The 24027-nt window shown below is 41.0% G+C and overlaps 2 protein-coding genes across 4 annotated transcripts; one reads left to right on the forward strand and one right to left on the reverse strand.

The window, feature by feature from the left end:
• Positions 1–1577: 1577 nt before the first annotated feature.
• Positions 1578–20787, reverse strand: OXNAD1 (oxidoreductase NAD binding domain containing 1). Of its 3 annotated transcripts, none has more exons than XM_061996736.1 (9): positions 20448–20787; positions 17431–17491; positions 16075–16237; positions 15747–15810; positions 12295–12401; positions 8803–8944; positions 5495–5737; positions 2576–2684; positions 1578–1937 (listed from the first exon to the last, which is right to left on the reverse strand). In XM_061996736.1, the coding sequence occupies exons 3-9, from the start codon at positions 16203–16205 to the stop codon at positions 1783–1785; spliced, it is 951 nt and encodes a 316-aa protein (XP_061852720.1). In that variant the 5' UTR covers positions 16206–16237; positions 17431–17491; positions 20448–20787; the 3' UTR covers positions 1578–1782. The 3 variants fall into 3 exon arrangements, with proteins under 3 accessions (XP_061852720.1, XP_061852718.1, XP_061852719.1); XM_061996734.1 differs by having other exon boundaries at positions 17431–17542; positions 19696–20787; XM_061996735.1 differs by having other exon boundaries at positions 18235–20787.
• On the forward strand, positions 20481–22871 carry DPH3 (diphthamide biosynthesis 3). The gene is made up of 3 exons (XM_061996737.1): positions 20481–20645; positions 20787–20861; positions 21359–22871. Exons 1-3 carry the CDS (start codon positions 20538–20540, stop codon positions 21422–21424), a joined length of 249 nt encoding a protein of 82 aa, XP_061852721.1. The 5' UTR covers positions 20481–20537; the 3' UTR covers positions 21425–22871.
• Positions 22872–24027: the final 1156 nt, after the last annotated feature.

The following is a 24027-nucleotide window of genomic DNA, read 5'->3' on the forward strand; positions in this document are numbered from 1 at the left end:
CGCTTAGTGCCACGTGTTACAGAAGCACAACCCTCAGCAGATGAGGCTGCAGGCACCATGAGATGAAAACTTAGGGGCCAGCCCTCGTGATGGTACTGGAGAAGGCACCTCCTTAAGGTCCTGCATGCAGAGTTGCCCCTTCTTGACTGCAAATACAACCCGTTCTCTTAACTTCTGTGTTCAGAGCTGTGTAAGCCTGAATTTTTCTCCTTGATGCTCAGAAAGTGCCAGGATTATTGCAGTTGTTCAATCCACTTGTGCAGCAGTTGCAGTAGGTGCTTTTGTGCTGCACTCAAAGTGAGGGCTGGGAGTTTCCTAGGTGGCTGTCTTACTGGTTTTTGAAGATGAAGTGAATGTGGATGTGGCAGTGGGTATCTTACAGGCTGTAAAATGGAACAGAAACTGATAAAAAGAGGCTGAGACTAGAGGCTAAACTCAGCATGCTGAAGCTGAAATGATTTCTTGAGAGAGGACAGCTGGGCTGGAGGCCCCTTTTGCCAGGCACTGGGAAGTTATGCTTGAAAATTAAAGTGCTTCCCACCCCTAGTGCAGATGAAGGCTGGAAATCAGCTGATGGGATCGGTGTCTTTGTGACCTCTGTTCAAGGCAGAGCAGAGTGCTGCTGATAGCAAGAAACTTGCTGCATTACCTATTTGACTGCTGTCTGAAACGTTGAAGAGGCTTGATCTGGTTAATATTTTTAATAATTCAATCATAATCTTGTATTTTTAATACTTTAAACATTCCTTGTTGAGGTCTTCAAATGTACAACAGGAATCTGTACCACTCATTTAACTGCCTGTACAATAATTAACGACCTCATGGCTTTGTGTTAGTCTTGTGATGTCTGTGATTCTTCTATAAGTTGGGGAAAGAAGCTTCACTGAGGAAGGGCTGAGGTGGCAGCCATTATACCCAGCCATACACTCACACCTTAAAAGAGCAAACTTTCCACAGACCGTTTTCCAGCCAGAGCTGGTGTGTCCCACAGCCTGCTAAAGCTCCACCCTGCAGCAGGACAGAGCTTTCCCAGCAGGGGTCAGGGCTGCCTCTGAGGACATGGCATGTGGACGCAGAAGCTGGATGGGCTCTCTTGGCACCAGCAAAGGCCACGGCTTCACCTGAGTAACTCTATGCCTACAGCTCCAGCAGAGGCTGGCAGATCCTTGACACTCTCATGCTCAATACTTTTAACTCCGCTCTGAATATAATTATGAAAAAATGTCTTTTCCTGTCAACAGAGTTGACTGGCTTTAAAATAAAAGGGTTTTATTTCTTTTAACAAGAAGTAGCAAGAGAAGGAAATCACAACACAGCAACTGCTTCTATAAAAATACGATGATATAGAACTGGGGAAGTCAGAGTGTGAGCTCTCATTAGCACAACAATTTGGAGCAGAGTTAGAAGTTGTGGCATGAAGTATTATTTATTATGAACCGACCTGGCGTTGCTGCAGAATTCTCTACAACTGCTGAATCACACACTGAAAGTCTTTCAAAAGCTGACTAACAGCACAAGTGTAGAAAGTGGAAATACGCTGCTACCGTAAGAAGTAAGCAAACCATCAAAAAAACCAGAACAGTTAATGTCTTTAATATAAAATCACTTTTTGTTTCCCCCCAAAGCAGCAGCATTATAGTTAAATTAAAGGAACACCATCACAACTGAGGATATCTTCACGTATGAAGCAGAATCTTCCAAATAATTCAGAGTCCATTTCTGTACATTTGAGTTCATCGAGATGGACTGCAACCAAAGAATCTATTTTCCATTCTGCAGGTGTCACCACCACTTCTCAAAGAAAACACAGTTTCTGGGAACACCCATGTTAGATAAGAGTTTGGATACAGATTCTATCATTGGAGGTGGGCCGCAGATGTACCATAACGTGTCCTTACATACGTGTTTTTCTAGATCCTTTTCGGATATTCTTCCCTCTGACAAAAAAAAAAGGTAGGAAATGAGAACAGAAATATTAATTGTGGAGGAAATTAAAAAAGAATGAGTAGCTAGGGCTATTTCAAGCACTCATTTCATAAAAATGCCAGCCCTGTTTAAGGATAATAGGTAACAAGATTTGAGGCTTCCAAAACCATTTGTTCCTCTGGGGAGTTAGATCAGAACTTCCAGCTGGAATGCACAGGATATTAGTCACTGAAGAGGAACACAGCTTACATCCAACTAAAAATCCCACATTCAGATGAAAAAGAATACGTGAGCGTCTCTAACACAAACACAACAGAAATGGAAGTATTTGATGAAGTTACCTCTTAGAAGCAGCAAGCTTATCCTTCATCAATCCCACCTTAAGCACCACTTTTCTGGACTAAAGTTTGCAGTGGGAACCACCAGTGTAAAGTTTAAATTAACAGAGGAGGTTTACTAGGAATGAAAAGAAAAACTGCAAAGGGATTTTTTTTTCTCCAAAGCATAATTTGTACAGTGAAATTACTCAGGTGTAACTCACATCTCACTTGGAATCTTAAATATAAAAGTAGTAACCTCTGCATAGACCTTCATCCTCTAGAATGTACTCAAACTTAGATACCGTGTCTGACACTGCCATTATATTTACCTGTAACGTGTGGCTGAAGTTCTTCACAGACCTCTGAACTCTGCTGGGTAACGTGGAAACGACACGTGATCTTTCCAGGAAATGCATTCATCAAACCAAGGATGTTTTTCTGTAATGTTAAAACGTAGTTGCTTAAACCACAGGCCATGAAGTTAAAGTCCCAGAACATCAGGGATTACTACTGAGTACCAAGACTCTTGCATTTCAGTGCTGAGAATGTGATGGGCCTGACTCCCCGGGGCTGACCTGCAACAGGTAAGGATTTCCACCCCTGGCTTGTGCACACATCACCAGCGACAGTGTTAGTGCACTTCTCCTTTTTTACAGCATGCTGCAATTTGTAAGACTTGGATCTAAGAACCACTTATGTCCTTTCCTGACTTCCTCCCCATGTAGATTCTCAGTTTCCTCCTTCCACTTCCATATGTGTTTTCCATTTAAAACAAACCCAACCTGCAGTATGTATTTACCATTTGTTAGAAACTTTTTGAGTCTCATCTGCTTTATCTGGTAAGATTACTGACCCTTTACTCTCTCGTGTTCAAGTAAAACCACCTGGAGTGTAATGCTAATGCTGCTTTTACTGGAGTAGAAGCTGTGTGATTTTCAGTTCCCTAAGTGACAACTGTGAGAGTTACCACCAAAACCCAGCAGCTTCACTTCAAATAATTGTTAGAAAAAAGTGTCAGTCAGATGCTGTAGTTAGGTGTGAAGCTAAGATTTACTTACCGTCTAGATTGTGCACGGTTTTGGATTTCCACTGCTGGGATGAGCACTGGAAATTCTTCCTTAAAATATTCTGACATAAAAATAGTCCTGACTCTCTGAATAGGTAACAAGCTCACTTTGTATGTGTTTGCTTACTAATGACTTACTACACTGAACAGTCTGCCGTGGGTTGCTTCACAAAAATCCCCGACAGAGTCTACTTTATGGACAAATGCATTTCTGATTCCTGCACAAGACCTGGAATGATGAGCAGCCCAGTCAGACGCTGCTGTGCAGTTCCACTGCTGCCTCTCTCACATTGGCCTGCCTGCACAGGCCTGGGTGGGACCCTAAACTTCTGTCCCCTTTCTATAAAACCACGCACAATTGGATACCACTTTTGAAGCTAATCGTGTCCTGTTGAGTTGAAGTCCTAGTACAAAGCCAGAAAGCACACCTGAGATAGGACTTCACGTGCTTGAGCAGCACTGCAGCCGTTGGCTGTTCACACTGCCCGCTCTGCTCTGTCACTCACACACAGGCCTACATGTGGCATCAGCCCCCAAACCACTGTTTTGTAGGATCTCAAGGCAAGAGAGGGGCTCTCTTTAACTGAATGAAGGAGAATTTCAGCAGCTCATCGGGCTCTTTGCAGCCCAGTGGTGTACAAAGTGAGGCGGAGACCTGGGCGATACAGACCCATGAGAAAAGAGCTATCCCTGAGTGTCCCCGCCACAGTAAGGAAATAAGGGCCCCCGATTCAGTCCTTGTGAAATCAGGAAAACCCAGTTAGCTGGCATCTTGAAGTGGCAAAGCCAGGGTGCTACCTTCTGTCATTCTAGCACTGCCTGCTTCTACTGTTTCAGATGAGGAGATTCTCAAAAGCAGTGCACCTGCCTAGGATACGAGAGCACAGCTTTTGTCCCTGTGAGCCTGCACACAGTCGCTGCTTTGGGGACACAGCCCCGGCCGGCCCTTAGTTACAACCCAACAGTGCCTCATGGAGAGCTGGACAGTGTCTCAGGATAGCAGAAAGCCTCTCGCTCCTAAATGTATTTCCTCAGTCCTCTGCACACAAGTAATTTTCATATGCCTATTCTGGATTTGAGGGGCATGTGAAAAATGAAAGGAAAGAGATATTTTAAGAACTGTGACATATCATTGTGTTCTTTTGTGTCCCAGAAGCTCTAATGCAAAAGCTCTGCTGTCATAACACTGCTGAAGTCAAACTCAGGGAAAAATGCTGGCTCCTGCACTGAAAAAAACTGTGTGTGCTTCGAACATACTGGGAGATGAGTAGTTGGCCCAATGGAAGAGTAGAGAGGTTCCAGTTTATTATTCTGCTTCAAGCAATAAACAGTGACTTTTCAAAGGAAGCAAAAACTTTCTAGAAACACTTGTACCTAGAAATATTGTAGAAGTACAGAAGAAAAACTAGTGATGGATCCTGTACACAATTTCTGGAAGCATTACGTTTTTTCACCTTGTGTTACAATCAAAAGCTTTCAGTACTTCAAAGAAACCTAAATCCTTAGGGATGCTTCGTTACAGAAGCTGTGCTAATTTGACCCTGGAATGTTATCAGTGACCCTTTACTGGCAGAGTGTGACAACTGACCTTTAACTGCTACATAAATGTGGAGGAAGCTCTACACAAGCCATTTTAAAAAGTGGTCATAAATCCTTCACTCATGCAGTAGTACCCAGTAGCAACTAATGCATTGTCAATAAAGCTCCCCTGTTTCCTTTGGATATAATTGCTCTTGCTATTCTTTAAATTCAATACAACCTATACTGAGACTGTGTGGTTACAGCACTGTAGCATATAGGATTATGCATGCTATTACTACTTCGTGTGTGTAAAGTTCTACTTCACACATACAGCAAGTATAACCTTTAATATACACATACATATTACAGCATGTATAACCTTTAGTATGCTATGATGCTCTGAGGAGATTATAGCAAAATGTTGAGCACTGAATGACTTATCAGTGACTCCAAAGAGACCAGAGGTGTCCAGGAACAGCCTTAATTTGTACACCGGAATAAGTCTTTAACAAAACACAGTTGGGCTTTGAGGCAGGAAGTGACTTTTGTCTCTCTCTGTACAGCGTCAGGGGCTCTGTGGAATTTGCCCCGGAATGATTTGCACAGTAACAGCTGAATAGCTGAGATCTAGTAAAAAAAAAACTGTTAAAACTTTATTTACCTTAAATAAGAGTTCGCTTGTATTTTTTGCACTGTAGTACAGCTTCACTGTTCCCATTTTGTATCCATTTCCTTTACCCTCTTGGTATCCATGGAGGTCTGCTATATGCAGCAGTATAGAAAACAATGGGTTAATTCCAACACCCCCTGCTATCAGCACTAGTTTTACAGGGGAGTCACCAGGCTGAGGATCAAAGAAGAAATCACCTCCCACTCGCAGGGCCACTTCTGAGTCAAGAGTACACTAGGATGGAAAAGAAGAGATTTAATTTCAAAACTAAAAGCACAAGTTGAAATGCTCTTCTTCTTGCACCACAGTCACAAGACGTGCTGGGCTGTGAATTTTCGATTTTTATTGACCAGTGGGAGAAAATGAAAGTACTTTAAAATCAACACCCCGTTTCCAGCTACCTCTGGCTCACTGTCTCTAGGGTGCTAGTTCTACTTTCAGAAGTTTCAGTCCTGTGGTAAGGCAAGATGGTGACTCCCCCTTCCCACCTCCATTGAGAGTTTTAAAGAGGAAGAATTCATGCAAGAGATTTTCAGCATCAGTGTATGGTTATGAAAACCCGAGGTTAACACGGGAGATCACTCTTCTACCCAAACCCCGTCAAATCCTGTCAAAAAAGGCCTTGCTATGAGGTCACAGAAGGAAGTGAGAATGAGTGCAGAGATGCAAGTTTTTCCATCCCCATTCCAAAAAAATAAGAAACACCCAGAAGAGAAGCAAGTATCTGTAAGAATATTTCTTGCATAACCACTTCTGCATTTGCAAATCTCTTCAGAGTTGAAGAAAAATCAAGGGAAAACCTTGTTTCTTCCTCTCCATTTGTACATGAATGATTTCTTAGAGGAATTTGCCAAAGCATGGGTTTTTGTTACATGGAAAACTAAAGCTACGACAACAAAAAAACCCATTCAGGTCAACATCTTCTTGGCAAACCAGCACTGCATCCTGGTGTGAAGGGTGAAACTGCAGTATAGAGAAGTCAGGCGAGTTCTCCCACATCACTGCAAGCTAGCAGAACAAAGAGGAGAGGAAAACGGAACTCATTTCAGGTTATAGAAAAGGTTTAAAAAATATAATGAAGAGAACAGGAAAACCAAGAAAGGTGGAAAAGGAGGAGAGGAAAGAAAAAAGTAAAGCTACAAGAACTGAATAAAAACACTTTCTCCAAAAATTCCTTTGGATATCAGGAAACAGTAGTTTAAATAAAAGGATTTCCAGTAATGATAACTGTGTGGTAAGCAAAGGTGTAAACACGTAACAGTTCGAGCAGGAGGAAGGAGGCAGGCCTTGGATACTGGTACGACCAGAACACAGAGGTTCCTGAAGTAGTCAGGACCATTAAAAAAAAAAAAAAAAGCTTTATTGCCTTTCTTAAATATTGCATAAGGTATTGCCTCTCAAGTATAGGGTAAGACAAGCAGCATTCATTATCTGGAACCAATTTCTCTCTCCCTTTCAATGCACGCTGCCAGGCTTTCCCACCATGGTTAACGCTGTTTCAGATGAGTGAATCCAGCCGTGTTTCAGGTTCATGTGACAGGAGGACACAGAATATGGTACCCTTTGTGGGAAAAAGCATTGTTAGGGAGAATCAGTCTCATTATTATCTAATCTTCCTCTTTCATCAGCTACATAGCTCATTAAGATGGGACACGGGAAAATCCCTCTTAACCGGCATTCTCTCGTATAGTTAGTATTTTAGCCATGGCAGTGATCACAAGTATTCAAGAAAGAGCAACAAAACTCTGGGGTAACATGGTGAGAAGTTTGTAAAAGCACTGAAACAGCTTAGGCAGAGAAGTGAAGCAATCAATACATTGCCTGTACATTTTTCTAAAGAAAGGCTGGATTTGCCAAAGCTATGAAGTAACACTGTGCTGAAATCTATCATATACAGTAACATTCAAAAAACTCCTCTAAAAGCCCCTAGATACAGTGAGCAAATGTGTCCTATTCCTAAAACATCTTTTACCATGAGACAGAAACTCTCTTTAGAAGTAACTTTCAAACAATTACGTGCCAGATTTTTTTCACCATATACACCACCTTTTCAACTTCTAGGTTGCTATTTTTTTTTCCTTCTTTTTCCTAAGGAACAGCTTGCACTTCTGTTGAGCTACAAGTGTCCATATACACCCTGGAGGTTTCTCCACAGCATCAGGTTTGACCAAGCTTATCTTCTAACTAAAGATGTTCTTATAAATTCAACCAGAAAACTCAGCAATAGCATCACAAGTCCAAAAAGAGTCTCCAGAGTCTGAGAATTGTGAAATTAGGCCAAAAGCCAGACTATCCTCTTAGGCATTATGGGGTCTGCTGGCATGTGCACTACAAGTTTTACACATCACCAAAAAGGTTTATGTCCTTTTGGAGATAACCTGATATGACACTAATTAAAATACTGTAGATGGCTACTCGATTAGCACCACTTTGCATATTCTCAATTCGAGTAAATTTGCATCACTTTTCACTGTAACTCTGTTGGCCATCTGTAAACCTAGAAGAATCCGTCAATATAAACTTTGCAGCCACAAATGCCAGGCAAGAAACAGCAAATAGGAGAGAGATCACGAAAAGAACAAAAGTCAATAGCACAGATCATCTACAAAAAGCAGAGATAGGCCTCTTCTGACTATAACTAAATGAGGTAAATGGATGAACAGACCACAGCTAGAGGCCAAAGGAACAGACTTTAACTTAACATAGCAAAAAAACACCCAAAAATATCAAGCCTTGGGTTATATCAATATTACAAAAATATTGCATGTTTAAAAAACACTATAAAAAATCTGAAGTATTCTGTTGTTTCACCATTTCAGGAAAAAAGGATCTAAATATCTCCCTTTGCTCTGCTTCAATGATCTCAATTTATATTTACCTGACAGTGAGCACAAGTTTACATTTGTAGAAATGGCCAGAATGATAGTACAAAGTGACACCTGATAACTTACTGTGTAACACAGCCTGTTCTCAGGGACACAATTTAGAACAGAGGTTTTTCAACATTTTTCAGTTCATCAGTTCCAAAGGAGTGAGAACCCTTGTACATGCCAACTACAGTACCACTCTAAGTCCACCAGGCACAATGGGAGTCAAAGGATCACAATAACCACATTACTAAACAAACTTCCAGTTTCAGGCCCTTACTGGTCAAAACGTTTAAAGACGGACCTCGTATTAAAAACAGTCAAACAAGTCAACAGGAGTTTTGAGGTCGATAGGAAAAACCACCCCCTCCACTCCCTCAAAACAGAAGAAGAAGAAAAATGAAGCCAAATCTCACCATTAATGACATTTACCTCAGTGTGAATCCAGTGAGCAGGAGGATGGACAGCGTGCTTTACCGCCAGCTCTAATATTCCTTCTCGTTTCAACAGGCCAGGGCTTGAACATATTGAGAATCCCCCAACTACAGATACTCCAGGAATAAAGAAATCAACCCTAAAAATAGACCAGAAACAAAAGTGTTTTAAAAAGCCAACAACCCCAAACATGGAAAACAACATCCAAACCAAAATGGCTGCCCTTTTCAATTATCCTTCCTTTTCAAAAACATCTTCATTTCCACAACATAACTTTTCCAAAAAAGGAGTTAAACCTTGAGTAACACCATTTCTTTACGATTCTTTTCATCTAGAAACATGTCACTACCTTTGTTAAAGGAGCTCTTCAGTTTTCAAATATAAGAAGACTGGGAAACTAATTTTAGGGAAACGACTTTAGATTAAACTCTTTTCTTGGGGTGATGAAATATCTGAAGTAAAAGCACGGTCTGTAAAACAGTTCTCCTGAAGAATCCGTTCCTTGCAGCAGAATTGCTTTACTACTGAACTGCAGTGCCCTCTGGTGACAGCCCTCTCTTTCTCATCGACAGGAAATTCAACCGGAATAAATTTAATAACTACTTAAAAAATAGCACAGTAAAGCACACAGAGGTTCTGTAGATGAGAAGGTAACATATAGCTGTGCTTTTGCAACACCAGCAATTAGAGAGTATGGAAGGCAAGCCACTACTGCACCAGCTATAATTCATTTTCATAAAAGCTTTGATATTCCAAATAGTATCAGAAGTTAGAAGCTGGTTTATGACCTAACATTTAAACTCCTCTGTGTTGCATAAATGTTTAAATACTTCATTTTTCTACAGCACATGACAAAATCTCTCTATTTTGAGGGAAAACTAATGTTTAAAACTAATTGCGCTGCTCCACTTAGGCAACAAGCACACTTGTAATCCATGCCAAGTACTAGAGAATCATTCAATTCAAGCCTAAATTAAGCTGTCTCAGTGTTAATTAAATAAGAATGCAACAAGAAATACCGACTCTCTTCTACTGCACAGGTATTTTATTTAAACAAGACGACTGTGTTCTTCACAGAGGTCTTGGGGGAGGAGAGAAGCACTTTGAAGAGTTTACTTCTTTTTAATGAAAAAGTCTTGCCTGCTTACTCCCTACAAAGCTTCACCCTTCCAACAAAAATATCCCCTTTCAAAAAAAGCACAGTGTGATTTATACAATCTTGTAGTGATATAAATTTTAACTTATTTTAGATAGTGTATAAACTGACTGCAAAGAAAGGTCAACAACCAAAAAATGCTGAGAAAGCTTATTTTTCTGTCCTCAGCTTCTGCAGCCACGGTGACCACAGGGCATAGCTTTCCCAGCAGCGAGGATCTAAAAGATTAGAAAGGACAGCTATTATTGCAGCATTTAGTCTACCAAAGAACACCTCAAGATGCTACTAAAGCTCTTTACCACCCTCTGGTGGAAAAAAGATCTTACTACTTGCATTAACAAAACAAAAAAATTAAAAATTATATTTATGCTGTAAAGTAACAATTTACATGGAAGTAAAAATGTTCTTCTTGACATATAAGGGAAGCATTATTCATGCCTGGTGGGAAAACATACATACAAACCAAACCACTGCTGCAAAACCTAAATCAAAACCTAAACCTAATAAAAAAAAATTAGACCTTTCTAAAGCACTAATGTAGGTGTATGTTTCTTTCCTGATGGTATTTCTTCCCTAATTACATAATTAGGAGAGATTTCACTGCATAGGATACTCTATCATAGTGGACTGGCTTGTAGTTCTGATGGTTTGTCTCAGTTGTGTGTAGTATCCATAAAAATACTCCTGAAGAAATGATCTCTGTGACAGCTTAAGCAGAAAGAGTCACTTTATGGAAAAAGAAATTAAAAAGAAGACACCTCCCCCCATATAAACCCACAACAAGATGAGGTGCAAAAGGATGTAAAACACAGATCTTCTGGTGGTTTTTCATTTGACACTAAAACCATAAAGCTACTTCTTCAAAGTATTTATAACATGTATATACCTCAATGTCTTAGTAAATCAAACCAGGCAATAGCTACAAGCCTCTTCATTATTACTTGAAGTCAGAGAAAGGCCAAGTATGTGCTAGCATGCTTGAAAACAAATTCACTTTTGCTTCTGAAAGACTTCATAATATCTATTTTATATATTTTTAGATAAACATGCACACTTTATGTATAGACATATTTTCAAAATAGATATTACTTTTAAATATATATATAGATACACACACTTATATATATTTTAGTGACAATCTTTGGTTGTAACATCTTACTATAGCAAATGCTAACAAATTAGTCCTTTCTATTCAGGAAATTGTGGCCTCATCAAAAAATGCAACCACATTTTACAGCTACAAGTATAGAAAAGCTGTTGTATACCTTACAATAGCGTTAGAATACTTTCAAGGAAGAAGAAAATGAAAAGAGTAATTATAATTAAAGCTTTCAGTTTTCAGCATGATAATTTCTAAAACATTTTTGGAGGGTAAATGTACTTTCCAAGTACTGGCAAGCAAGAATTTCATATGAGTCACTGCACATGTGCAAAAACTGCAGCAAATTACTCCACAAACAAATTATTGCAATCAACATCTTGTGTTCTGGTTCTAAAATTAAAAGCCATCATATTCACACTATATGTGTAACATATGCTGTTAATACCCTGGCAGCTAGACTTTGATTCCAGCAAAACCACTTTCAGATGGCCTAAGCCAATAAAAAGTTTAAGAACATTTAAAAGTCCAATGCCAAAAGCAACTAATCTTAGTTTTAAATTAATTTCTAAGAGGGGAAAAAAAAAAATTGATTGAGTGGGAGTGTTTTTAACAAGGAAGGAAAAAAAATGTGAAAATGCACCATCTCCCTGGGAAAAAAAATGCTGTAAGGTTGCTTAAACAAACAGCTAATTATTTCAGAAACTTAATAATTCACTGGGTTTTTTTTCTTTGGAAGTTTGCCTATCTATATTTAACATTAATCTGATCTAACAGGATTAATTTTCAGAACAGAAACTTCTAGGGGAAGAAATTAAAAGACAATTGTAATTTAATTATAAAGCAAAACTAAGTAACTTGCAAATCAGCAGTCTCAGCTCCACTGTAAAAGTAACTGATAAATACAGACAGTTCAGCCAGCTTGCAGAATAAAGTGCAGGGTACTTAAAGGCACTCGTGAAGAAACAACGTAATATAGATAAACCAGAGGAAAATACCGAAACAATTAAACCAAACATTTAAAGAATATCCATTTTGTCCTCAAAAATTAATATTAGCGAATTTACTAAGGACTAGTTTTAAATTATGCCAAATATCAACTATTTGACAGAGCACCCAATAATAACACATCTTATACAAACTAATGATTTTTTCAAAGGCTCGAGGCCTTTTAACATTTTGTTATAGTGGACTTCTGCTGGTAATTTCCCCCCAAAATAGTGGAAGATCTTACCACTGTCCTGCTTTGAAAGTAAAGTCTTTATTTGCAATAGCCAACCGGAGCCTTTTGACTGTGTCTGATTCATCAGTGATTCCACACACTTTTGCTTGTGAAATTACCTAAAGAAAGGAAAACAAGCCGTTGTGTTAGCAGACATCATTTGCAGCAAAAGTACGTGTGCGAGACATCTATCGCCTCGCATGTGGCATGTCGCTACCTAAAGCACCAACATCTTTTCACTGGGGTAGAGAAACAAAAATGGATTCACTTACATAGTCACTGGAGAAATGGTTTTCTACTTACAGTCCACCACCCAGGTCACTTTTGTCAAGTAATTCTAAGATTATATACAAACTTATTTCAGTTGAAGAGAACACAACAATAAAGAGAAGCGATTGCTTGTTACCACTTTTCAGGTTCTTTTGCCATCTATGTGAGACCAACACTCCTCTATCTTCCAGCAATAAAGAAAAAAAGATCTCAGATATAAAGACTGACAAAGGAAACCCTCAAAAGATCACCTGCTACTGAAGTCCCAGGGAGAATTCTGGATCTGTATCTTGTTTTATTTAAGTAATTAAATGTGTTACTGAAAGATTATGCATTAATGCATAACGCATGAATGAAAGAAAACCAACAAGCCTTGTGTCACTGCTTTTAGCCACACATCCATTTGACCACACGTGGTCTATGAACACAGGGAACCTGGGACACAAGCATCCTTTGCTAGTTAACAGAAAGAGTTTTATTTGGCAACCAGACAAGGGGGGATGTAAGAGCCATAGCTGATATGGCTATTAAAGAGCTTAAAGAAAAAGAAATATGAAAAATAATGCCTTTCTAAATAAAAAACAGATTTTGCAACAGGACTATTGGAGAGGTGCTCCCTGCTTAAACTCTTTGATGCCCATCAGTGTAACATGGATTTCCATCCCTTCCCTTCCCATTCCTCTTTCAGGTATTTTTGAGTTAGAATTATTAATGCCTTTCCTCTACAAAGAAAGTAACATCCAAAATATCTTCTACACAGGCCAATATACAGATTTTACTCTGTTAAAAAAATGTTGATGGCATTTACCACACTAGGAAATAATAATACCAACAAAACTCTACCATTTCTCATTTGTGTGAGAACAAACAGATTAAAAAAAAAGGAACTTTAAGCAACTATGCTCTAATTTAAAACACATGGCAGGAAATTAATTTATTCATAAAGCAACATCTGAACACGTCCACTGTCCCATTAAACAGCAGGACATTTGCCTATTTAAAATAGTTTACATTTCTTTCCCACTTTAGAAGACAGTATTAAATGGGGAACCCAATCACTCAAAGTTAACAAGAGAAATGTCAGACAACACTTAAAATGGAGAACTCATGGAGAAACCTGAAGTGCAGGAAACAGACATTAAGGTTGGTCTTCTTCATTTCTTTCTTTTCAATACTGTCCTTATTTTTTTTTCTCTGACTGACATACCTGACAGAGCATTGGAAATTTAATTCTTAATCACTATAAAGTTTTTTACAAAAGCTGAATTTGAGCCAGGGTGATCAAAGACATTTAACTGGTATTTGGGACCACCACAAGAGTATCAGACTGACTCAGGGCAGCGAGGAGGAGGACACAGGACTCCCAACTTTGCTGATATATTTTAAGAAAGTGTTAGGCATTTTTTTCTTGCCCTGGTCCTTTCCATTACCACTCCTCAACAGGCAATAGTGTGTAGCATGCCCATTAATGCAACACAGACCTGCGATTCTTTCATCTTTCTACAAGGCTGAAATGGCCAAATAAGGCAATATGGACTGAGGGAAGCCAGCTGCTGATTAATATGGAATTTAAAACCAAGCAGAAGATGTAAAGTAAACTGATTTTAAAGTGGTTGGAAAAAAAATAGCAAAGAATAAATCAAGCATTAAAAATAATAAACAGCATAATCCTCTTGTATGCAGAGAATTTGCAGTAGCAAGAACGGAGCCCTGTTCTTTCACCTATCTCATACAGCTTTCTTCTCCTGTGTATGCCTTCCTCAGTTCTCTGTACCACCTTGGAGCTTCCAACACCTCATAAACATCAATTTTCCACATAATTTCCAACTACCCAGCACTTATGTTGAGCAGAAAAAGTAAACAAGCCAAGCAATCAGAAATACCCAAGATAAAACAAACACATGGTTGGAAAACTCACAAGCACAGCCATTTTTTTCCATGTCAGAAGCCAGAGTGTGCATCTCTGTACTTGTGTGTGCACTCATTTTCTCCACATACTGAGTTAACTTGGCATAAATCACACCTGAGCAGCTGTGAGTCCACAAGCAATGCTCATCTGTACTCAAGCAAGAGTTGTCATTAGGTCTGAGCAGCTGAGGCGCAGCTCTGAGACAAATGGGTCTCAAAGCTGGCTCAAACCCAGACACCTCTGGGAACCGGCAGAATGAGGCTGCACTTGTTTCATCCATCTATAGCCTCTGTTATGAGTGAGGAATCATCAGTTTGGGAGGTTACTTATGTATTCCCTCCACCCAGCTTCTGTTAGGGAAAAGGAGGAGGACTTAACTCATACGCACATTCCCATCTGCGTAGTGTTTGAGAACATAGTCTGTCCTGCTGTCTGACACTCACGGGACTGCCTGCCACGAATGGCTACTCAAGACTGAGAGAATCTAATTAAACAATGGGCACCGTTTTCCAGTCCCTGGGAATCAAAGATGGGATTTTTCAGTCAAAAAGGTACCCTTCTCCTGAAAAGTCTAAGAAAAATGCACAATTGTTCCCTAGTAAACATTTTTGAGAACTGCAAGTCATATTCTCGCAGCACTTAAAAATTTCAAAACCCCCACTTCAGTTAATTACAGAAAGGAAATACCTCTATGAAATGCAAGAGCATGTTCACCTCTGAACACTATGAAAAAGAATGCTTACTGCACAAAACTGAGATCCAGAACAAGCATTTCTGGATTCTGATGGAAAACAATCCTCTCTTTCTTATGAATTCAAATCGATACAAACTAGGATTCTTTTTACAACTATTTGTCATCTCTCCCTTCCAAATGTCAACAATTTTTATCTTAGGTCCTGTGTTAAAAAAATGTGGAAAATGCCCTTTTGTAATCTCAAAAGTTGAACTAGAATTGTTGAAATCCATAAAAATCTGAGAAGCCTGAGTAGAGAGGACAGGTGTCAGTGTGCTTTCATTACTTACCATATTCCATACTTGACCAGAATTCTATTAAATTTCTTGTCTGACACAAAGTAAACAGCACCACGTGTCACTGACAGTTTTTCTAACTTATTACTTTTCACCTAATGGCCACTAAACACACTCATTTTACAACAATATCAGATATGAAAAATGAGAAGAAAAAGAAGTAAACCAGACTGCAGTAGAGACAAAATGAAGCCTAAGAATCAAACACAAAATAAACCCTTGCAACTGCTTACATCCTAAAGAACAGAACACTAACCTCCTGGCGAAAATTATTTGCTGTCCTCTCTAGATGATCCATTTTCCTTTTTGATTTTATTGTGCTGTAACAAAAAGCAAAGATAATAGTCATTTTGACAGCTGTGCTACTGTCCCTCAGTGATATGAATTTATATTAACATAACAATTTACCAGTGTAATCCAGACTACAGATGACATAAATCTAAATAAGAATGAAATATACATTTACAATTGGGAGTTAAGTATTTATATATCAGTAATAATTTGTCAGCTTCATCTGGACAGCATTACCATGACATTCTCTTAATTAGAAAAACGAACTCAGGTTTTTTATGTGGCTAACCTACCCATTCACTGCACAGGAACAAAAAGCTGAGCGCCTCAACACCACCAACGCACAGTGAGTGGGAAAAATTCTGCTGGCACCTCTCAGTAATTGAGGAACAGAAAATCTCCTATGAATTGTGGCATGAGCCATGACCACTGGTCTGTCTTCAGAATCACCAGCTCCTGCAAAAACCACATAAATATTTGTTAAATACAATACTCACTATTTGACACAGTTTGTTTTCACCCTTTGTTCTCATATCATAAAAAAGTATCATAAAACATGGAAAATGTGCATCCATTGATTGAAGGGGAAGACAGCCTTGTCACATATGATATGGAAAAGGCTGAAGTACTTAACACCTTTTCTGCCTTTTCATAAAGCCTGTACCTGTACCTCTGTGTACAGCGGTGTATGGGAAGGAGAGGGATGAGAAAGTGGATGCATTCACATGCAGAGACAGATGGGTTACATACAGGGTTGCTAAGAGACACTGTTAAGGAGCTCGTGAGGCAACTGTCCATTACCTATGAAAAACCATTATTAGAAAAAGCCTCCAATTGACTGGAAAGAGACTAATGCACAGTCATTTTTAAGAGAGGCAAGAAGCCGGGCCTATGTCTAGTCAGCACTTCCTCAGGCTCTGCAAAAATGCTCAGAGGTTGTCTCCCTAGCCGTGGGAAAACAGAAAGCAATCAGGGAGATTCAACACAGACTTACCAAGGGCAAACCAGGTGTGATAAAGTGAACACCTACTGTGATGAAATGTCTAGTCACACAGCTAAGGGGACAGCCAGGGATACAATGCACATTCACCACTGTCCTCTGGCTTTTGACGCCATCTCCCATAGCGCACACACAAGGAAGCTGAGGTCAGATGGAGTAGTTGAAAACTATCTGGACAGACAGAATTGAAGGCTTGATGGCTTCAAGTTGCTTCAGTTGCTGGCTAGTAACAGAGTACCCTGGGGTTGATACTGGGGCTGATACAGCCCAATAAATTTATCAATAGCTTGGGTGATGAGACAGAATGTACCATCAGCAAAAGGTCTACAGTCGGGACTGGCTTAATCCATTGCTACTATCTGTCATGCTCAAAGTAGGAGCTTTGACTAGATGACCCTCAGAAGTCCCTCGCACCCAACATATCTGTGTTTCTAAGCACTCAAGCAAGATTTATGTTTGAAAGAAGACCAAACACGGCATACACATTCCTTTTCTATCCAAGAAAAGGCTCCGGTTGGAAAATTTTATAAACGTTCAATCAAACTGTTTGTTTGCAAGTTTATATAAAGACATGGAAATCCTTCATACTTCTGTATATCCTCCCAAGTACTTACATCTCTCAACAGTTAAGGAAGTAGCAGATACTCACATGCACTAGCGTGGAAGCACCGCGTGAAGTTTCAAAACTGCATGCTGAAGTGGAGCTATGACTGAGAAAGAGAAACTGACATGTGTGACGTTCAGAATAAGTCAGAAAAACCCTTCATTTACAAAGTTTAGGAACAGGTTCATAGTGAGCCAAGAGATATTTTTCCTTGCTTGTAAATCTGCCTTTGTTTGTCCTAAAGTGGATTAGCATAAATATCACATTATCACCACCTATCAACTTATATTATTTCTATGATACAGTGGGTTTCTTTTTAAAGCATCACTAATCTTTTACTTCCATTTCAATCTCTTTCCCTGCATTCTTTCAAAGCATCTAATTTATTTTCAAAATGTTTTTGTTTTTCATTTTGAATCCTTTGAAATGGCAAGGATCCAGCTTGTTTAACTAATCAGGACTATACTCTCCAGGCTTTCACTGACAGCTGCATTGGCCGGTCACTTGGTAATTTGTCCTGTTTGTAATTTTGTACAAATGGGAGGCAGAGCTTTCATAAATTAGGCTGCTCAGAAATGGAATACATTTACTGTAACTACTCAAAATGCCCACTTTCAAGCCTAAGGAATACTTTCTGCAGCTTGCAACTCTCCATAATTTTTAACAGCTTTTCAGCATTTAATTCCACAGCAGCTTGCAACTTTTCAAAGTGGCATTATCTAAAATTCTTCTACCACAGTGAGCAACATTACTCTAATTTTTTTTGTCCCTGCATGTAGGGTATTTCAACAAGATCCTTTAGCACTTTCTATGTGTAAATGTGTAGAAGCTATTGATGACAAAACTTACAACAATCTTAAAATACTTCAGCAAGACGTAGTACACATCTAATGAAGCAGTCGCATTCCTCTACCTCAGCATATTCAGTCTGTAAACCCAGAGTGCTCAAAAACCACTGAAGTACTCAAATTCATGAAATAATTTAATGATCTGGAGTCTCTGAGATAGTATTTCTTGGTTTTATATCCATCTGGATCTCCTTTTTTAGGTTTCTTGCTTTTTGATTCATGTTTTCAAGCTTTTCACTCTACCACATGAAATAACTAAAAGTAAAACTGAAGGACGCTTGAAAGCAGACACCTTATGTAAGCTATTTATGCCAACAGCTATGAATTGAATTAAATCACCACAGGATCAAAATGAACCACATACAGTCCGGCACGTTGTTCAGTGGCCAAGGACTGAGAATAAAGAGGGAGTTATTATTGGTTTGTTTTCTTAATCACCTCACATCCTTCAAAACCCTTTCTGCAAATAATTGCTAACAAACACAGGGAGTTGTCTTGGTGAAAGGAGAGGCCAAAATTGACAAGCCAACACAAAGATTCCCTATCGTTTCTTTTACGTATTTGGTTTAATTCTGCTGCTGAGGTTGACAGTCACTTAAAGCCGGCCTCATTCTCATTGTCATCTCTTCTTTAGGAAGCAGATGTGTTCAGTTATACACGTGAAAACAAAAAAAAACCCCAACTAATGAAAAGTTCAGTAGCAATACATAATACTGAAAACAAAATGTCAGCCTTATTTTACTGTAGCAGCTACAACTTCAACATCAGAGCTGAAAGATTTTATTGATAAAAACAACTTTAAGACTGGGGCTCTACCCCAAATTAAAAACAACTCAAACAGTAGTTCAGGGTACCTGTTCCATTTACACTATCATCAACCACTTTCCAAACCTGAAAAAATCCCTAAGAAACAGTTCTAATTTGTACTCTGTAAGTAATTCCAAAACTTCTTTTTAACGAGTCCTGCTTCTCCTCTACCTTATACAAGATTGAGTCATGCCTTTACAAAACGTTAACAGCCTCTCGCCCATCTGTCATTTCTGCGCCTTTCCTGGCTCCTCCAGCTCTTTGGCATTCCCTGCCCTCCAAGCAGCACAGTGCTTCAGACTCAGCCTCCTGTCTGGTGGGATGTTCTTCCTTTAGTTACTATCTTTTTAACCAAGCCGTTACAGAAATATCTGCTCCAAAAGCTTTCTTTCTTTGCTCCACAGAGAGAAATCAACATTACTTTTGTACAGGACTCCTGCTTTCTCAATTAAAATCGTGCAATCCCTTCATTCTCCTTACACTGTGACCTATTAGCTATCAGTATCTCCTGAGACCTACAACTGCATCTCTTCTTTTCCTCGTCTCTACATCAGTATCTGAAGGGAGAGTTATTTTTAGTTAACCCATTTCACATTCAAGAGCTAATTACCACCTAAGTGAACAGAAGAAAGTGCTGAGGGGGAAGCAAGGATACTTAAGTAAGTGGGATGGGAAACCTTTCCCCAAGTCTGCGTATGGATGGGGAGGTGGTACTCCTCTAGATACAGCGTCCCTCATCACCGAAAAAGCTTTTCCCTTTGGCCTAGGATTAAGGAGCACACGGGTCTGGAAGGGGGGTGTGAAGCACGGCAGAAGCATGTGGTTGGCTGAAGCGAGGCAGCACTGAGGTGAACGGCTGCCGCCTCGGCCCAGGAGGGGAAGGTCAAGGCCGCGGCGGTGCCCTGCGCCCCCTCAGCCTCCAGCGACCGCCGCCCCGCGCCGCCTCTCGGGCGGGAACCGGCAGCGCCGAGGAGCCCGGACAGCGCTGCCGACCGGGCAGCCCCCGGGCTCCTGCTGCGAGCAGAGGGCGGCCCGGAGCGGCTCCAGCTACGCGGAACGGGGGATCCCGGCTGTGGGGAGGGGGCGGCCCGGAGCGGCTCCAGCTACGCGGAACGGGGGATCCCGGCTGTGGGGAGGGGGCGGCCCGGAGCGGCTCCAGCTACGCGGAAGGGGAGATCCCGGCTGTGGGGAGGGGGCGGCCCGGAGCGGCGCCAGCTACGCGGAACGGGGGATCCCGGCTGTGGGGAGGGGGCGGCCCGGAGCGGCTCCAGCTACGCGGAACGGGGGATCCCGGCTGGGGAGAGGGGGCGGCCCGGAGCGGCTCCAGCTACGCGGAACGGGGGATCCCGGCTGGGGAGAGGGGGCAGACCGGGGCGATTCGCGCCCCCCGCCCCGCCGGGCGCTCACCCGCCGCCGCCGCCTCACGTGATGAGAGGAGCTCCCGGGCCGCGCGTGCGCCGCTGCGTCCCTTCCGGCCCGGTCTCCCGCCCCGGCGCTATGGCCGTGTTCCACGACGAGGTGGAGATTGAGGACTTCGAGTACGACGAGGAGACGGAGACCTATAGCTACCCGTGCCCCTGCGGGGACCGCTTCCTCATCACGCGGGTAACGGCGGCCGGGCGGGGACGAGGCGGCGGGGGAGAGGTGGGGGCTTGAAACGGCGCCAGGCCGCGGTTCCGCCTCCGCCCGTGTCCGTGCGCTGGGCAGGCGGAGGGTCGGTGACTGCCGTCTCGGGGGCTTTTGCAGGAGGACCTGGAGAACGGCGAGGATGTGGCCACCTGCCCCAGCTGCTCCCTCATCCTGCGTGTCATTTACGACCAGGTGGGTGCGGGGGGTGGGGAGCGGGGAGAGGCTGCCGGACACGCGGCCTGCTACCGGCAGCGCCGGCACGGCCAGGCCGAGTTTCAGTCCGACATCCTTTGAAGGGGCGGTGGCGCGGTCAAGTTGTTAGTAAACATGACCCGTTTAGCGGCCCGTTTGTTTGTGACTGCGACTCCTGCCTCATCACTCGTTTTTCTAGTCTACTTCTGCTGCGTTTGGGCTTTAAAACATGCCTACTTGGGTGAGCGTGGAGTGGAGCACAGACAAAATCATCTCAGTGGCATTAAGCTCCATCTGTACCCCTATCAACACTGTCAGTTCACCTAGGAGATTTTCCTACCTAGCAGGCATGTTATGTTACGGTTTTCACCATTTGGGAGTCAGATTCATAGTTGTGATACCCAAGAAAGGAAACTGAAGGGGTATCTGGTGTTTTTTGAGGAAGAGGACATTAAAAAATGATGAAAGTCAACTAAAACTCTACTTGCTGTCTTTAGGAGCAGTTCATGCGTGATGAAGTCATTGCAGAACCTTTGACAAACAAGGAATTGATTAAGTGCTGATACACACATCATGAACTGTTGCTGCTTTAGAGTAAGAAAGTATGGGGATGGCAACTATGGAAAGACGTGGTCCTCCTGCTGGAAGTGCTCGCTGCTGTGAGATACAGATGCAATAACTGGCTGCCTTCATAATTTGAAAATTTGCTGCAATGTCAACATGTGAATGGGTTTTGTTCAAAAATGGTTGTGCATTTTAGAAAGTATCTTAAGTTGCCATGGATATTCCAGAGGACCTGAGGATTATGGTCCTAATGGACAGCAAGTCAATATGCAAAAGAAGTGTGCAGAGTTGTGAAGTTGTAACATTTGCCTAAGGGTGGCTTCTCAGCCTGTGAACAAAAGCAGGCTTCATGTGGGTATATGCCAGTGTGAAATGGCATAGAGAGCTAAAATGTTGGGAGCCAAAATGTAGAAGTCCATAGGATGCAATGGATACCAAATTACAGTTTGGACCTGGTACCAGCCAGGATGTGGGCTCAGGTACTTCCAGCCCTTACTGAATATGGGGAAAAATGAGACCCAGAACCAACACTATTGCTAATTTGCTTTTACTATTGTAAGCACAAAGGAAATGCAGTTGTATTTATAGCCGCAGGAACAACACCTGAGTTGGGGAAAATTTGTTTCCTAAGTTGCAGTTGTTTTGAAACAGTTTTTGTACCTTTTAATCCACTGACTCTCTGACATAATAGTGGTATTTTTGTGGGATTGTGTGAAATGAAACAAAAGTCAAACTTTTTTTACCCTTGCAAAGCCACTGACATGCAAACAGACTGAAATAGAAGTGACTTGTCATTTACTTGCATTTTCTCAACAGCTTTGTGATTTGACTGTTGCAGCAAATATAAACTGGGCTCCAGCTCTTTGTGCCATTCATAGTACATTTGCTGAATTTCTCAGTCTTCCTCCACTAGGTTCTGTTCCTTCCTGGATAGGAGATGCACACTGTAAAGTAGAAAAAAGTTGACAGAATGTACTACAGAGCACGTCCATTCCAAGACTACTTCTTGAATTACAAGCCACTGCATTTGTATTTCAAATTACAGTCAGTCATATATTTTAGTAAGATTTGACATCTGTGAAGATAAATTTGGGGGCAAAATACTTGTGCAGCATTTATATAGTTATTTTACTCCAGGCACTAAAGATGAGCAAGTTTTACTGAATGCTTGCATTAAACTATTTTTCTTCTTACAACGTTCTGTGAAGGTTGAAGATGAGCGTTCTAATTAATAAAAAAAACCCAAACCAATCCACCCATCCCCCTTCACTTTGAAGTTTTGAATGCAAGATGTACAACCCAAAGTGTTTTCATGCCTAAACCAGAAGATGGCACTCATGTTGTTTCAGTATCTGCTTCGGAAAAAACCTAGCTGGGGTACTATTGTTAACTATGCCATATGAAATATTTATTTTGACTATTTAAATAAAGATATTTAAGACTGCACCAGTGGTTATAATGGACCATTGCTTATTTTGTTTGTGCACCAGCCACAATGATTTCCAGGGGGGCTGAGTTGCTGCTGCTGCTGTGATAGTCATACTGGAAGGTTTTCAGGTTAGTTAATAATAAATGTTTCAGTCTGTCAGTAGATGCTATAAAGGAACTCTAGAGGAACTCTGTTTAAGCTCCTGTTCAAATTTCCACTGCACAGCTGTCTTAAGGATTCTTCCACAAGTGTTCTACAAAAAAGTAAGTAGAGCAAGTTTAAAATGGAACCCCAGAGAATCATAGAATGGTAGGGGTTGGAAGGGACCTTTAGAGATCATCTAGTCCAACCCCTGTGCAGAAGCAGGTCCACCTAGATCAGGTCACACAGGGATATATTACATCAAAGTACATTTCCAGGTGTAGCATCTCTACAAATGCATAGATTTTACAGAAATAACCAGCTTTCATTTTATATTGAAGGTAAAGCACTGTGATAAAAACATTTATGAAGCTTGTGGAGAGAACTGTTCATATAGTTGAATTCCTACATGGTTGTAGAATGTGTTTGTCAATTGAGTTTTACTTGGTGTGTGCTCTGAAGTGATTCTCTGTAGTGTTTTCCACTCAGCTGAAATACAGGTAGTGGCTTTTTTAACAGATATTTTGGCAATATGAATTAATTACATCATGTGGGACTGTTGGTGCTTTAGGTTTCATGGTCAACGTCTTCTTACCAAGTGCAAATAGGATCTAAGTTGCATGATGCAATTTATAAGCACATGAAAATGATGTGGTAACGTATATCTCAAAGCTTTAAGGAAGTATGTGTTACGCTTGCTTTTCTGTCGCTTTTTTACAGCATAATGACAGTAAAGGGTTGTGGCTGACTTTGCTAGAAAAGGATGTGGCCACATTTGCTCTTGTAAATTCTCTCAGTCTCATTGCAGCATCTTGAGGATCTCAAGACAGTAGTTGCTGCCTCCAAAAAAGGAGGCCAAACAAGGATGGATTCTCATCTGCTTCTCTTCTTGTTGCTGCTGTTTACGAATCAGAGAGATGCTTAAGAACTGTTGAGCTGTTTTGTTGCTTTTCCCCTCTGCTCTGCAGAGAGGAGTTCTGTAGCAGCAGAGCTCATCCTTCATGAATGCTCAGTGATGATAAAGCCAAAGAA

The sequence above is a fragment of the Colius striatus genome, chromosome 5, assembly GCF_028858725.1.
Source record: "Colius striatus isolate bColStr4 chromosome 5, bColStr4.1.hap1, whole genome shotgun sequence".
Taxonomy (NCBI): domain Eukaryota; kingdom Metazoa; phylum Chordata; class Aves; order Coliiformes; family Coliidae; genus Colius; species Colius striatus.

Bases quoted from the DNA above. Each gene is read 5' to 3' on its own strand.
- DPH3 (XM_061996737.1), top strand. From the start codon at position 20,538: ATGGCCGTGTTCCACGACGAGGTGGAGATTGAGGACTTCGAGTACGAC. The intron at 20,646-20,786 runs GTAACGGCGGCC...GGGCTTTTGCAG, and splicing joins ACCGCTTCCTCATCACGCGG to GAGGACCTGGAGAACGGCGA. The intron at 20,862-21,358 runs GTGGGTGCGGGG...TGCTGTCTTTAG, and splicing joins TGCGTGTCATTTACGACCAG to GAGCAGTTCATGCGTGATGA.
- OXNAD1 (XM_061996736.1), bottom strand. From the start codon at position 16,205: ATGGCTCATGCCACAATTCATAGGAGATTTTCTGTTCCTCAATTACTG. The intron at 15,811-16,074 runs GTAGGTTAGCCA...TTTTTGTTACAG, and splicing joins TGTTCCTGTGCAGTGAATGG to CACAATAAAATCAAAAAGGA. The intron at 8,945-12,294 runs GTAAGATCTTCC...GTCTATTTTTAG, and splicing joins ACTTTCAAAGCAGGACAGTG to GGTTGATTTCTTTATTCCTG.